Source organism: Haemaphysalis longicornis, unplaced genomic scaffold (assembly GCF_048455015.1).
Source record: "Haemaphysalis longicornis isolate Haplotype H1 unplaced genomic scaffold, Haemaphysalis longicornis Haplotype H1 scaffold_10, whole genome shotgun sequence".
NCBI lineage: Eukaryota > Metazoa > Arthropoda > Arachnida > Ixodida > Ixodidae > Haemaphysalis > Haemaphysalis longicornis.
In genome coordinates, this window is record NW_027526204.1 from 14031584 (window position 1) to 14046256 (window position 14673).

The 14673-nt window shown below is 50.2% G+C and overlaps 1 protein-coding gene across 2 annotated transcripts in view; it reads left to right on the forward strand.

Annotated features, from left to right (window-relative positions):
* Positions 1-12470, forward strand: part of LOC144158222 (uncharacterized) — an 18334-nt gene extending 5864 nt beyond the window's left edge. The window contains exons 1-3 of one of the 2 annotated variants that reach the window (XM_077688930.1): positions 4063-5828; positions 8516-8646; positions 11001-12470. In XM_077688930.1, coding sequence (XP_077545056.1) covers positions 8593-8646; positions 11001-11261 — 315 coding nt within the window. In that variant the 5' untranslated portion in view covers positions 4063-5828; positions 8516-8592 and the 3' untranslated portion in view covers positions 11262-12470. Of the gene's footprint in view, positions 1-4062; positions 5829-8515; positions 8647-11000 lie in introns of those variants that run through there. The other variant, XM_077688929.1, reaches the window with a different exon arrangement.
* The last annotated feature ends 2203 nt before the right edge of the window (positions 12471-14673 follow it).

Here is a 14673-nt window from a genome sequence, read left to right on the forward strand (position 1 = left end):
CTTCTTTCGTGACCAGTCTGTGATGTTCACATGCAGAGCAATATCGATGCCTTGTAGCACACTGCACGCCATGCCGCCTGTTTTGTCTCTAGAATCGTCTTATTCTCAAATCTATCAACAATTGAGGCTGTGAAGCCTTGCAGACTGGTGTAAATACATTGGATTGGTGTAATGAGACATCAATCTATTATTGGCAAAAACCAGTACGTGTATTGGAAAATTGACATATGTATCGCATCATATTAATTAGGCTTCAAAATTGCAATGATACAACTGAAGGATAAATGCATACAAATTCAGTTTTTAAATGCGTGCAAATTCAGTTCGTTTTCTTGAAGGTGCTGTGCCCTATTGAACCATTTACTGAGTAACATTGTTAATTTTCCCAGAGTAACTTTTCCCTCTAGCTTAAGACAGCATCTTCTGCACTAGCTGCAGCACCTTGTTGGTTTTGCTGAGCACGAGGACGCGGGTTCGATTCCCGGCTTCGGCGGCGGCTTTTCTGATGGAGGCGAAAAGCAAAAACACCCTTGTGTATGAGATTTCGGTGCATGTTAAAGATCCCCAGGTGGTCAAAATTAATCCAGAGCCCTCCACTGCGGCGTGCCTCATCACCTGCGTTGCGTCGGCGCGTTAAACCCTACAATCAATCAATCAATCAATCAAAACCTTTTTGGTTTCTCATTTGCTTGTGGGCCCGTCTCCCAGCACTACCAAGGCATGACCTTTAAAAAAACACTCCCACCCAAAACACCCGCATGTACGCACAAGAATATTAAATATGATAGTTCGGCGAAGAGAATTTTATGCTTAATATAAATGTAAAAAAAGAGTTGAAGCATGATTCGCAGACTTGGCAAACTAGTTTGAGGGCCCGGTTCCAAAGCATTCTTGTCGAGAAAGCTTTATCTTGGGTATCTAGGAGAGTTAAGCTAGACATGTTCATCATGTTTCCAATGAATTGTATTAAAAAAAAAAAAAGGAATGTTACAGGTTTTAAACACCAGACCAACTTTTTGGCATCCTTTGATAAGAAAACTGAGGACTCGAGGATTATCTCAGTACGCAGCTGGGATTCCTTGTCTAGAGGGTTTTGAGACCGGGCAGCCTGATTGGGACAGTGCTATCAGGAAGCAAATATAGAAACGCAGTCCAGGGTGCAGTTGGCCCCATGCCACGCAGATAAGAGGCACTCTTCGAGCCCCTCCAACCAGCCCTTTAGCCGCTGTGGGGATCCTGGCGCCCGAGCGCGGCTCTTTTCCCCCTTTCTCCTTCGTCTCCTTCGAGTTGCTGGCTCGTCTCGGCGCCGCTGTGTAGAGCCGAGCCGTCTTCTAAAACTCCTGCAACCGTTGCGGCGATAAAACACTGTCACGCAGCGGGGGCTCCGCCCTGGTGTTGGAGCTAACCTCACCTCATTGGCCCGTTTGAACGATGCCCGAACACCACCCTCGCCAGGACGCGAACGCGCGCCCTGCGCGGGGGTCCGTTCGGAGAGACGCTCAGGAGGACAGCCGAAGGTGCGTAACTATTTTCTCACCGCCCGGTCGCAGCTCTTTTGCGCCGGCTCTAAGCCGCTAGCCCTTCCGGCTGCCGGCCCGTGCCTTCGGTTGATCCTCAGTCCGTTCACTCACATATTAGCCGTACCTGACACTCGACGATCGCGCCGTGCGGTACGCGCCTGGGAACGGAAGGACAGTGTCTTTCTATTGCGAGCCCATCGGCCAGCACCCCAGATTTTGCCCTTATTGCTGAGCCCACCGGTTCAGCGCGCCGAGGACGCGCACACTTGCGCGTGGCGCCAGATCGCCCATCGTCCCTTTCCACCCACGGGGATGTTGAACTGTAACTGAAGGGGTTGGCGCGAATAAACGCCTTCTGACGTACTACACTGGGCTTATTCCTTTGTCGCCCTCTACTCCACCTGCCCAACAGAGGCGGTGTTGAGCTGGCGCGACGGCGTCTCAGTTCCGTGAGCGTTCTCAAATAGCTCGAACCCGCGGTGGCTCCTCGCAATGTGCATGAGTGCATGCCTTATGCAATGCTAGGGTGGTGCATATTGCGAGGTAGAGACCACAAACTGGCGCCCAACGTGGGGCCATTGGCTCATTAGCCTTTGGCCGCTAATTAAGCTGAGTACGCAACCGGAATCAGTCTTATTGCTTATCCGCTAGCGGTAGCTGCTACGGGGACGAGGCGACTGCCCCTCCGTACGCGAGTGTGCGTGCACCCCTCGTTAACGCAGACCCACGGGGGAGTGCGGAGGCGCGACCACGCCACACCTGGAGTGGCAGTATCCGTATTCCGGGAGAAAGGCCACAGCCGCCACCCGGAGCGGTGTACGCGAGATTTCTGCTTTCGCCGGCCCCTGTGGGTAGAGATAGCAAGATGCCCTTAGGCTCGTTTATTGCTCCTTACGGAGCTTACGCAGGGCAGCCTGAACCGGAGGCTTCTACTGTGAGGGATTTTTGCCCGTTGGTTGCGGACGCGAACGGCCCCGCACAGTGGTCTGTCCCGGCTCCTTGCGGGCACCCGGGCACCCCCGCTGTGCAGCCACGAGTTTCGCTCCCCCGCCACCATCCGGAGTGGGGCTCCTGCCTAATTGCGCGCAACCAGAGCCCGTGCTGTCTACGCTCGCCGAATTCGGCGCAAGTGATGCAGGCGCTGCAGGGAGCTGGCGTGCCCGTTGACGAACGTCGTTAGCAGCCAACTCGAAGGAGAGAGGACGCCTGCGGACATTTCCGCCTACGCGTCGAAGCTTCAGGAGCGACTAAGTCATGCTGTCAAGTCAGCGAGGAAAAGTTTGGCGACAGCCAGAGCCCAGCAAAAGGCTCAATATGATCGCAAACACCGGCACCTGGAATTCCAGGTAGGCGATCTTGTCCTGAAGCGCAACCACGCTCTTAGCGACGCCAGTAAGGGCTTTTCGGCTGCCCTAGCGCCTAAGTGGCTTGGCCCGTACGTAGTCGAGAAAGTGTTGTCTCGGCTCTCGTACGTGCTGAAACAGCCCCCTTCGGGGAAAACCAGCTGTGCCCATGTCGCCGATTTGAAAGCCTACGTTTCTCGGACTGACGGTTTGGTGCAAGAGCCCACCGGTTCTGCGCGGCGACGACGAGGCATCCCCGCTGATCCAGGCTGCTCTCGGCCGGCTCATCGGTACAATCTCAGGAAGAGGTCACTTCAGTGATCATAGCACACTAAACGGCAGGCGCTTTCGCCCCCGTGCTGACTTCGCTTCTCTCAGTCTCAGTCAGCGCGGCCGCCCCGGCCGCCCCAGCCCAATCTGTGTGGTCAGTTGTCTCTCCCCTCCAGCAAAGCTGTAAGCGCATGTTTTCTCTTTTTATTCGGTTTGTAAGAGTGTGCATGTTACGTGGCACTGTCTGTATTAGTGTGTCCCCATTTGGGCGTTGATGACTGCACATAATGTATCTCGTCCTAATTTGTTTTGTTATTTTTTTTAGAGCACTAGTTTAATGCACAGGGTGAGGAAGTGTTCCGCTTAGTATTTTGAGCGTTGTACCGCGTGATGTAGCATGAACCCATTTTGTTGGCTTAGTTTCTGGGTTCGGTACGGTTCGTGTGTTAGCCTCGTTGAAGGCGTTAGGGTTGTTTTCTTTTTTATGTGTGTGTGTGTTGTCGGTGCACGATGTAGTGTTTTTTTTTTTCCAGTGCTTTAACCTTGTTTTATTTGGTACAGGAACCCCCTTAGTCTGCGCATGCGGGACGAAGTGCTGTGTACGTTTCTTTTCTTTTTTTTATCCAGTTTAGCAGTGAGCAGGGCTAGTTTACTTCTCTTCTGTTTTTTTACTCGGGCGCAGTCTTGAAGAAAGAGCGAATGCCGAAAAGCGGCGGCTAGGTCGGTCGCGGGAGTGCCCTTCGAAGACTGTCATTGGCTTTCGTGCGCAGCCAGGGTCGAGAGTTATGGGCTTGTTTTGAAGGTGTCGGATTCCGGCCGTCCACGGCCCTGGTGTTCATGCGAGCGGCGCGCATCGGAGGCCGTTGCGCGAACTGTGCGAAGTTGGGAGAACGGGCCAGACATGGGGGGGGGGGGGGGGGGGGGGGGGGGGCGTATATTCAGTGTCAACGGGAGCGGGGCTCTTCCTGGAAAACCCTGGCCTGGTGGACGCTGCGAGGGGAGCGCAGAGCGCGGTGGCGACGAAACTTGGCTCCAGTGGCACGAACACTGTGACGAGTGCGTGTTGTGGGGGCGTTCGTTAGTGCGTTTGGCGTGTGCATCTTCCGGCTTCGGCCAGCCCACGGTGCATTTGGTGGAAAGTCCGCAGGCGCCCGATTTTTGAACTCTGCGATTCTCGAACTTCATCCGGCCCTGGACAGCTGCACTGACTCGGGGAGGTCAACGACATGTACCCCCTGTGCACCGCCTGCGGCAGGCGAACGTAGCCGGGCGGCCCTGCACCGACGAGAGCGGGACTGGTGGCCAGTTGTGAGCTGCGGAAGAAGGGCCCTCTCCAGATACGGACAATGTGGTGTTGTCTTTGGGGCCCCATCATGCGTCATCGCCGCCACGGCTATCGTCAGGCTGCTGCGCCGCTCACGCGGGGCGGCAGCGACCACCAGCGCTGCTCGTCGCTCCTTGGCGGGGCACCCATCAAGTGCCACGCGAGGTCCTTACCTGAGCAGCGCCACCGTGGTCATCATATCTGCCGGCGTACTGGTCAGGCCGCGTCCGCTCCTGGCCTCAGAAGGTGGGAACGGTCACCTGCCCGTCCGGACGGGGGTTCACGCTCACCTGCTCACCCCTGTGTTTGCTAACGGGGGCTGCTGTCTCGGCGCAACGGTGAGCCCGTTCCGAAGCTGGTACCTTTATCTCCCCTCCGTGATCACAACGGGCGTTTCGCCGAAAAACTTTTGCGCGCCCAGCCGCTGAACATTGCGCAAGCCCCGCGAGACTGCGCCTCCCGCATTTTTGTAGATACCAGTATTTTCGTAGTAGCTTAGCGTATTTTGTAGCATCCTGGGTCTTCTGACTTGCCGTAATTCATTTCTAGAGGTAGCGCGTGTTCTTTTTTTTTATGTAATCATATGTAGCGTAGTGTGGTCCCGCATGCATATATTATTATTATTATTATTATTATTATTATTATTATTATTATTATTATTATTATTATTATTATTATTATTGTTATAGTGTCGCATTCATTGTAATCCTTGTATATTTTATTAGCTTTATTTTTCTGTGTGTATGCCTGGCCGATTACTGTGTCATGTATATTTCAGTGTCGGTTTCATTGTACATTGCTTTATATTCACTGTATTCTGATGTTTTTATTTTTTGTTTCTGCATGTTTTACGAGCCATTTTGTAATCGATATTTTCAGTGTGGCGCATAGTTTTTTTTGTATTTATCATTCGTGCTGGAGGGGAATAGTTTAGTTCGTGTAGTCTGTAGAGTCTTTGATGGGCTGGGGGCTGAGACTGCTCTGGGCATGCATGTATTTCTACTGTGCCGTCTTTTGCATGCCTGGGCGATGGCCGGTCAACTCTTCTCAGACCGGCGAGGGCATTTAAGGAGAGGGGAGTGTGGGGATCCTGGCGCCCGAGCGCGGCTCTTTTCCCCCTTTCTCCTTCGTCTCCTTCGAGTTGCTGGCTCGTCTCGGTGCCGCTGTGTAGAGCCGAGCCGTCTTCTAAAACTCCTGCAACCGTTGCGGCGATAAAACACTGTCACGCAGCGGGGGCTCCGCCCTGGTGTTGGAGCTAACCTCACCTCATTGGCCCGTTTGAACGATGCCCGAACACCACCCTCGCCAGGACGCGAACGCGCGCCCTGCGCGGGGGTCCGTTCGGAGAGACGCTCAGGAGGACAGCCGAAGGTGCGTAACTATTTTCTCACCGCCCGGTCGCAGCTCTTTTGCGCCGGCTCTAAGCCGCTAGCCCTTCCGGCTGCCGGCCCGTGCCTTCGGTTGATCCTCAGTCCGTTCACTCACATATTAGCCGTACCTGACACTCGACGATCGCGCCGTGCGGTACGCGCCTGGGAACGGAAGGACAGTGTCTTTCTATTGCGAGCCCATCGGCCAGCACCCCAGATTTTGCCCTTATTGCTGAGCCCACCGGTTCAGCGCGCCGAGGACGCGCACACTTGCGCGTGGCGCCAGATCGCCCATCGTCCCTTTCCACCCACGGGGATGTTGAACTGTAACTGAAGGGGTTGGCGCGAATAAACGCCTTCTGACGTACTACACTGGGCTTATTCCTTTGTCGCCCTCTACTCCACCTGCCCAACAGAGGCGGTGTTGAGCTGGCGCGACGGCGTCTCAGTTCCGTGAGCGTTCTCAAATAGCTCGAACCCGCGGTGGCTCCTCGCAATGTGCATGAGTGCATGCCTTATGCAATGCTAGGGTGGTGCATATTGTGAGGTAGAGACCACACCGCATATCACCGGTGTCTTGCAAGAAAGCCAGTTTGCAGTGCTTGATCACTGGCGCTTAAAGTGCGATGTATTGGGTGCGCAGCTAATTTAAAGTCGTTGTAAAGAATATATATTTTTCATGAGATTTTAGCGGCACATTTCTAGCGTTCAACTGTGGTATGCCATTTATTGGAAGACATTGTCCTTTTGAAAAAAATAACAAAGACGCCGACCACAAGAGAAAAAAATATAATAATCTTTATTTGCGGAAACGAATTGCCCTGGGTGGCCTGGACGGCTAGACAGAAGGGCTGAATTGCCACCCAGGGCCGGGGGGGGATGCCGGAGCAGATGTTCTTTTTAACACACACACAAACATGCACACACATCACACAGCGCAAGCTATGTCACTGCGGCTGTCGGTTTTTCGCTGGGTGACACAGGGGTGAAGTTGGTCCGGAGGTGGGCGGAGAGGAAGCTCCGATGCCAGATAACGCCTAGCTGCTCAGCCGTGGAAGGGCGTCAGAGCTGCGCCCAGGCTCGAGAGGCTCAGTGCTGGCGGGTGAGCGGCCTCAAGCCAGGGACCAGGATCGGAGGCCGCAGGGAGCAGCGGCCTCGAGTCGGGGAGCAGGAGCAGCAGCCGGAGCAGGAGTCGGGGATCAGGAGCTTCCCACGTCTGCCGCAGTGGTGGTAGAGCATTCCAAGCCCTTCATCCCCCGCCGAGGCCTGCTTTTCTGATGGAGGCGAAAAGCAAAAACGCCCGTGTGTACGAGATTTCGCCGCACGATAAAGATCCCCAGGTGCTCAAAATTAATCTGGAGCCCTCCACTACGGTGCGCCTCATCGCCTGCGTTGCGTCGGCGCGTTAAACCCTACAATCAACCGCCGAGGCAGTGCAGGGGGACTTGTACCCATTAAGGAACCCAGGATTCGAACCTGGTACCTTCCGTTTGCGAGACGAGTGTTTTAACACTCGACCACCGCCGTCGGTACGATAAGCCGGCTATGGATAAACTGATAAAGCATGCGCGATCGCACAGACGACAAGCGGCCCCTGCCTATGCAAGGCATTTAGGTCACGTGCTGCAGCCCATTTAAACTCTTGAATTGCTTTGTCAGCTTTTAGTGTCAGCAAGGCCATTCGGGGGCCGCAGCAAAACGTCATTGTGTAATTTTTTCTCTTGTGGTCGGTGTTTCAATGTGCGTTCCCGAGCAGACTGGCATCCGTCCTGTCCCTTTGCATTTCCAAGCTTCAAAATACCGTAAATATTTGAAACTTGTAAATAGATTGCATTGTGTTCTCTTCAATATTTGAAAGCTTCTAATGATCACACACCCATAGCATCTTTGTATGCCAAAATATTGAACCTCATTCTTGTTGCCCCCGCCGTGCCACATCCATAGTGTGCAGTTAATTTGTTCATTTTTGCAGTTAGTGCGCTTAAGTCTGCGCATTGTCGACGTGCATTGTGTCTAATGGTTTGCTGTTTTTTTTTTGCCAAGTGCTTCTAGTTTTTCCACCTGCTGCTGCTGCTACATTCTTGACTTATTTTGACTTGTATGGTCCACTGCAGAATGTCCTGCATAAGAGTGCCGTATGTACTTGGAGTAAAAAAAAAAACATCCGAGATGAACTAAAAATGATGTGGATGTAAGCTACTTGTGCCAGCCTGAATCAACGTGTGACTGCATTACAGCCTCACCCATTAGCTGCCATCTTCACAAGCGTGCACCGAGACAGAATAGAGAGTTTTAGCAGTCCGTCCGTTCCGTCGCGTACGTAGCTAGCGTGTTGACCGGGATCCGTCTGGGCACTTGCACATTCGTCGCGGTGGGGGGATTAGTTCCGCCGGCCTGCCTTCGCCATGTACGCGCCTCCTCGCCCTTCCGCGCGCGCAGGTGCAGACAGGTCCCGGTCAACCCGGTAACAATGCAAGCAACGGAACGGACGGACTGCTAAAACTCTCTATTATTGCATGCATGTGCACAAGCTAAATTCAGACGACTCTTGTTTGCTTTGAAAGCATGGAAAGCAGGCAGTGTGAAACAAATGTCTTCTAGCTAAAAACATGCAGGGAGCAGTTTTACTCTTTTGTTTCCCCCTTTCCCCCTCTGCCTACAAGGAACGTACGTCTTGGGCACACGCAGGCTTTGATGGCCTGGCAGGCCACCTGGGCCAACTGCTTCGACCGGACCTCGACGTCACCGTGTCGGCTGGATCCGGAATGCGGGAGACCCGTCTGCACTCGGCTCTGCTCGGGGTGGCTCTTGAACAAGAGGTGCGCATGCTGTTGTCCTTTTAACAGCGGCACTGTTGTACAGGGCGCAAGTTCGGTGTCGCAGGAAAAAATACCAAGAAAATGTGAACACTGGTGAGCAAGTGCCCCGCGGCGACTGCCGAGCATCCCCGGCTTGCGCAGCGACTTTAGCAAAAAAAAAAAAAGAAAAAGAGAGAGAGAAAAACTCAGCGCTAACGCTAAAGGTGAAAAGGTGCCCTGCTTGGGAGAGGTCACTGCGGATGCCGCATTCTCTGGAAGCCTTTATGGATAACTGGAGACATGGCTACAAGTGCGCCACTCCTTTCCGAGATGACTTGCAGATCCCGCCACCACTGGCTCGAGTCGATGACGAAAAGATGGTGGAAGTCTACAATGCTGGGGATGACTTTGCATCCACCACTCACCGCGAAGAAGACGACGCCCTCTTTGATGCATATGACGGTGATTACTAGCACCCCAACTATGCAAATAAACAACGATACTGAAACTTAACTATGTGTTCGGCAATGCTCACCCACATCAGTTTTATTTATTTATTACAGTACCCACAGCGCGTTTGGCATTACAGTGGAAGGGGGGGTAACCGTACATATTTCATTGATAAATGAAAGCAGTTAGTACAGCACACATGTAGACAACAATTACAGTTCAGGGCAAATTTATGACACAAGCCAAGAGCATAAGAAAAAAAAATCATACATGCGTGAAGCAAAACCCAGCGGTTCTCGATAGCAAAAAAAAAAAAAAAAGAAAAGCCATTCAAGTCTTCCAAATATTCACCATTCAAGTCTTTTAAGCATCGCCCTTCAAGTCTTGCGCACAGGTGCAATCCCCCCTCAATTTTTTATTGCCTCTGATTTAATGTCCCTAACTGATGATATTGATCACAAACTGCGTCTTCCTGACAATGGTGGAAAACCTGGAATCGAGAGAAAGCAGGTCACAGAAAGTGATAAATTTCCTTTTTTTTTATTTTATACAGGGCCCTGTAGCTAAATGTAGTTAAATGAGATATTTGGCCTACCACTTATATTTGGTCCATCCCCTGCTTGTGTATGTGCCACTCTCCAAGGATAATCATCATCATCTTTGTGAGGAGAGTACTTCATGTTGTCTTCACACTTTCCAGAACCATCGTGTCATATTGATTTGCCCTAGCAGCCACCCTTGTCTTCCTCACGACAACCAACGCGATTGGTGCTTTAAATGAGCGTCCTCCCCCCTCTTCCCCCAGTAGTTCAAAAATTTCACTTCGACTTGCCAACTATTACCCCCACTTTTATACTGTTGGGGTGAGCTTTGCCACTTGACAAAATGTAACAATTGTTGCCAGCTGATATATTGCTTGAAACCCTACACTGTTCTGTGAAAGGCGAATTGCACCAGTTTTATTCTTGAGCAGAGTGAGTGTTTCTTTTGTTTGTTTTGAGGCACTTTGCGACTCATTTGGTAAAAATCTAGGTTACAGATGTGAAAAATTATCCGCAATGTAAAGAACTCGAAGGCACTGCAGGGCACCCACAAATTGGTGGTTCAATTGGGGCCGTCGCCTGTCTTGAGCAACTCGTGTATGGCAGGCTCAAAATAAACGAGTCAGAGTTCTCTGGAGGAAGTTACCCAGGAGATGCAAAATAAGCACCAGTCTTGTGTTTTTTATAACGTGTCACACGGGTGTCCAGATTGTACATCGCCTCTTCAGCAACCCAAGAAATTGAGCACACACCCGCTGGAGTGGCGCAGTGGCCAAGGCTGTGCCCAAGGATGCGGGTTCCGTCCCAGACGCAGTGGCGTCTTCTCGGATGGAGGTGAAGAGTGAAAGCTCCCATGTGTTGAGATTTTGGTGCACGTTAAGGATCCCCAGGTGGATGAAATCAATCCGTAGCTCTGCGCTACAGTGCGCCCCTTAGCCTAGGTGTAGCTGCGGTGCGTTAAACCCCACAATTGATTGAATGATCTGTACATCAATCAACCAATCAATCAAATGATCGATTACTCAACCAATCCTTCAATTAATTAGTTACCCACCAGTCAATCAATTGATATATAGATAATTCAACCAATCAAAAGCTTAATTTCTCAATCAATCGACCGATTGATTAATTGTTGTTGTTTTTTCAAGGCTTAGTAGCGATTGATTAATTAACCAATTAAATTAATAATCACCAATCAATCAATCAATTGATCTATAGATAAATAAAAAGGTAGGTTAATCAATCAATTGACCAATTACTTAATCAATCAAATTATTAACTCCCGATCAATCAGTCAATCAAACCCCACAGCCTGAAATTGCGCACCCAGGGTGGACTTGTGTTTCCTTCTTCATTGGCCACTTGTTCTCCGCCCCCGCCCAGGTGGCCGTCCCCTTCCAGTGCGGCTACTGCCCCGTGGGCTTTGCCAGCGAGGGGGAGCTGCAGCAGCACATCGGGACGCACACGTCCGAGCACCCCTTCCGCTGCCGTTACTGCGCCATGTTTTTCTCGCGCCGGGACCACCTCAACAGGCATGTGCACAGGAGCCACACGGGCGAGCGCCCCCACGCCTGTGTCCACTGCCCCAAAAGCTTCACCCGCAAGGACAACCTGCGGCGGCACGTCTTGCTGCACCACCAGTGACTCCTTCTCCCCCCGTACCCTGCTGTGGCTGGTGCGGTGGACACCAAACTTTCACCTGGGATGCTGCTTCACAAGGTGGTGTCATAGCATCACACTGTGAGGGATGCCTGTCGGTGCACATCTTGATGACTTGTTCTTGTGCCAAAGAACGTTTTCCTCTATTGTTGAGGCTTTCGTAATAATCTCGGGTGTTTCCGCCCAATCTGAGGGCGGCCACCACGGCCACAATCGAACCCCCGTCCCTGGGCTCGGCAGCACATCGCCTTGGCCACTGCGGCAGGTTGGTGTGCCACTTGCACGATGGAGCATTCAGCAGCTGCGACAGAATCTCCAACTGTTGGCGGCACTATGTAGGTGGCGGCCTTGCAGACCTGGCAGGATTTAAGTGTCTCGCAACAGGGCAGCTTGGAACGTTTTCCCGTCTTCATGGGTGGCACCTGGTCACCCAAGCGCAACACCAGAAACTGATCCATGAACTGCCCGTGCTGCTGGGGTCAGCAGTGCCCAAGTGCAAAGACCATTGTTTAGCAAGGAACGTGACTGCTGTGCCGTGGGCAACTTACGGCCTCTCATCTTCATGTCTGTTGAGGGGCTTTGCTGAATAGCTATACCAAGCAGAGTCAGACTGGTTACATTTGATTGCAGAAGTTGGTTGGCTGTCAGAACAGCTAGTGAAAGCCATTTGCTCACCCATTTGTTTAGAAAGTTAACGACGGCTGTTTATAATGCTCAAACACACAGAAATGTGCTTTTTGTGCAAGATTTATTCAATATATATCATACAAGCTATCTCTTTGCGAGTTTCTTCCCAGACCTGCCATTGTGGCCATTCTAATGAATCTCTCTTTACAGTTCACAGAGCAAAACTGCTGCACTGTGGGGGCCAACCTTTTTGTCTTTGCTCCCCATAGGCTTCACTTTTGTACATGACAGTCCCTTCTGACCACCCTTTTGAAGCTTTCCTTTCCCCCCATGGGCCCTTAAGTTGAATGCATACAGTGTTGTCGTACTAAAGCTAATGACATAGCTTTTCACTCCTCTCACTGCCGAGCAGGCCAGCAGAACTGCACTGAGGCTGCCTGATAAACTCAAACTTCTTGAACATCAACATATGGTAGGATTTTAGTTAACATAAACTGGTTACACAAAACTGCTGCTTAAACGAATCAAGTGCCTCACAGTTAGTTCGCTTTGTAATAAGGCAATGTAAATGAAAGCGCTTTAATTGGAACCGGAATTCCTAGACCGCTGCATAAAGACTGCGGTTTCCAGTCTGCAAAAACAGACTGGAAACCGCAGCTGGTAGGGCAAGCGCCACCCCATCGCAGTATGCATGTCTCAGTTTCTGTCATGCGTGGTTTCCAATTCACACACTGCACCTGCATCTCTCGCTTGCAGTCGTGTCAAGGGGGGACATGGCTCTTAAAACTATTTCTTTTATTTTTTAAGTAAACTCTGTGAACTTGTCAGTCTTGCTGCTCTTTTTCTGCTGATTTCAAATATGGCGGTTATTTTTTTAGTTGGTAAATTAGTTCCCGAGATAATTAGAGGTAACCATTTCTGGAGGAACAATAGACAAAACTGTGTTGGTTATAAAACTGTAATCTTTACATTCTCCAACACTATGAACCCTGGTGAGTGCAATAAGAGAATCGGTTTTTTGATGCATCGCTTGGAACTAATTTTACAGCTCATTAAACCTTGGTGGCACCAGTGGCAAGGAACTGTTTTGAGTGCCCATTTCAAAAACTGAAGTTTATGAGCTGTAGAGTTAGCTCCAAGTGATGCATCAAAAAACCGATTCTCTTATTGCACTTACCAGGGTTCATAGTATTGGAAAATGTAAAGATTACAGTTTTGTGACCAACACAGTTTTGGCTATTGTTCCTCCAAAAATTGTTACCTCTAATTATCTCGGGAACTAATTTGCCAACTAAAAAAATAACGCCATATTTGAAATCAGCGAAAAAATAGCAGCAAGACTGGCAAGTTTCACAGGGTTTACTTATAAAATAAAAGAAATAGTTTTAAGAGCTATGCCCCCCCTTAAAGCCTTTCTTAGAGCTGAGACACCACTGACTCCAATCCTCTGGTGACAGCTGTAAAGGCGTAATCGGCTGTCCAAATGCACAAAAATCTCCTCCAGCGAGAAAAAGCTTCCAAACTACTCCTGCGGAACCATTAAAAAATGGCTGCAGAGCTACTAAAACAAGCAAATATGAAGCCATTTATTTCACAGGCAGAATGGCTGGACCACTAACATTATTTGTGTACTGTAGTAGTACATAGTAGAAAAAAAAATTATCCACGGCTTACTTTTGTGCAACAAGACGAGGTTTGTGGCCATGGTGCGCCGTTCGCCTCATTATTTAGATTTCACATTGTGCAATATTATGCTAAGACATTCTGTTTAACGAGCATCCACTGTAATGGCAAAGCATACAGTACTAACTAGTTGTAATGCCTTTGATGCATGGGCACGGCAACAAAATTTACTACAGGGCCTGGAAAAAAGCAGCCAGCTCTACCAGCCACATTTGCCGCACCAAGCTGCGGACATCGAAAGGGGCAAATGTTGACTGTTGTTTACCGCACTCTCCTTGCCATAAAAGCAGCCGCACACTGTGTGCCAGATTTGACCCACACTCCCAATCTGTGCAAGAACAAAGCACATGGGAAGAAAACAAAAAAAGTTTTATTGACTCGACTTTCAAGGTGTGGGCAGTGCTTTCAAGCGCAGCACAGGAGCGTGAGCAGAGATATTTATTGACACCCCCTGTGACATGACGTATCTTCGAGTGACAGCACCCAGAATGCCCCAGCAGGAAAGTTTGTTCGGCAGAGTTCACGATGTACAAGGTGAAACGAGGCTCCCATACACCAGCACAGAGCACAAAATTTTAAAAGGGAGGAAAAGAGAGCGGAAAGCCAGGAGGGCCGAACTCACCCGATGCCTTTGCAGCCTTGAGAAATTAATAAAGGAAGAGCAACACATTATAACGCACGGGAAGAACGAGCGAAAATAAAAGTAAACAGAGACTACATTGCATGAACTGCAACGCAGGAACTACTGATCGAAAATACATTGTTAGTGGAAGTTGGGAAAACGAAAAGTAGATAAATGCGCGATAGGTCAACAAACATGCCAAAAGAACATCTGCATTAGTCTAGGGCACACAATTTGCAAACAGAGCTAGAAAAAGAGAGAAAATGTAAGAGATGGCCAAATGAGAATGAAGTGGACATTTCTAAACAGCATTCTTTAAATGAATGAATTGAAGGATGGCTCTGTGGCATAATAGGTGGAAAAGGGCTGTGGGAGAGAAGACAGAGAGAAAAGAAAGGAGCGCACACGCGTGCATACGCCGTACATTTGCCATCACATGCGGTGATCAATGCCTGCCTCATGAGC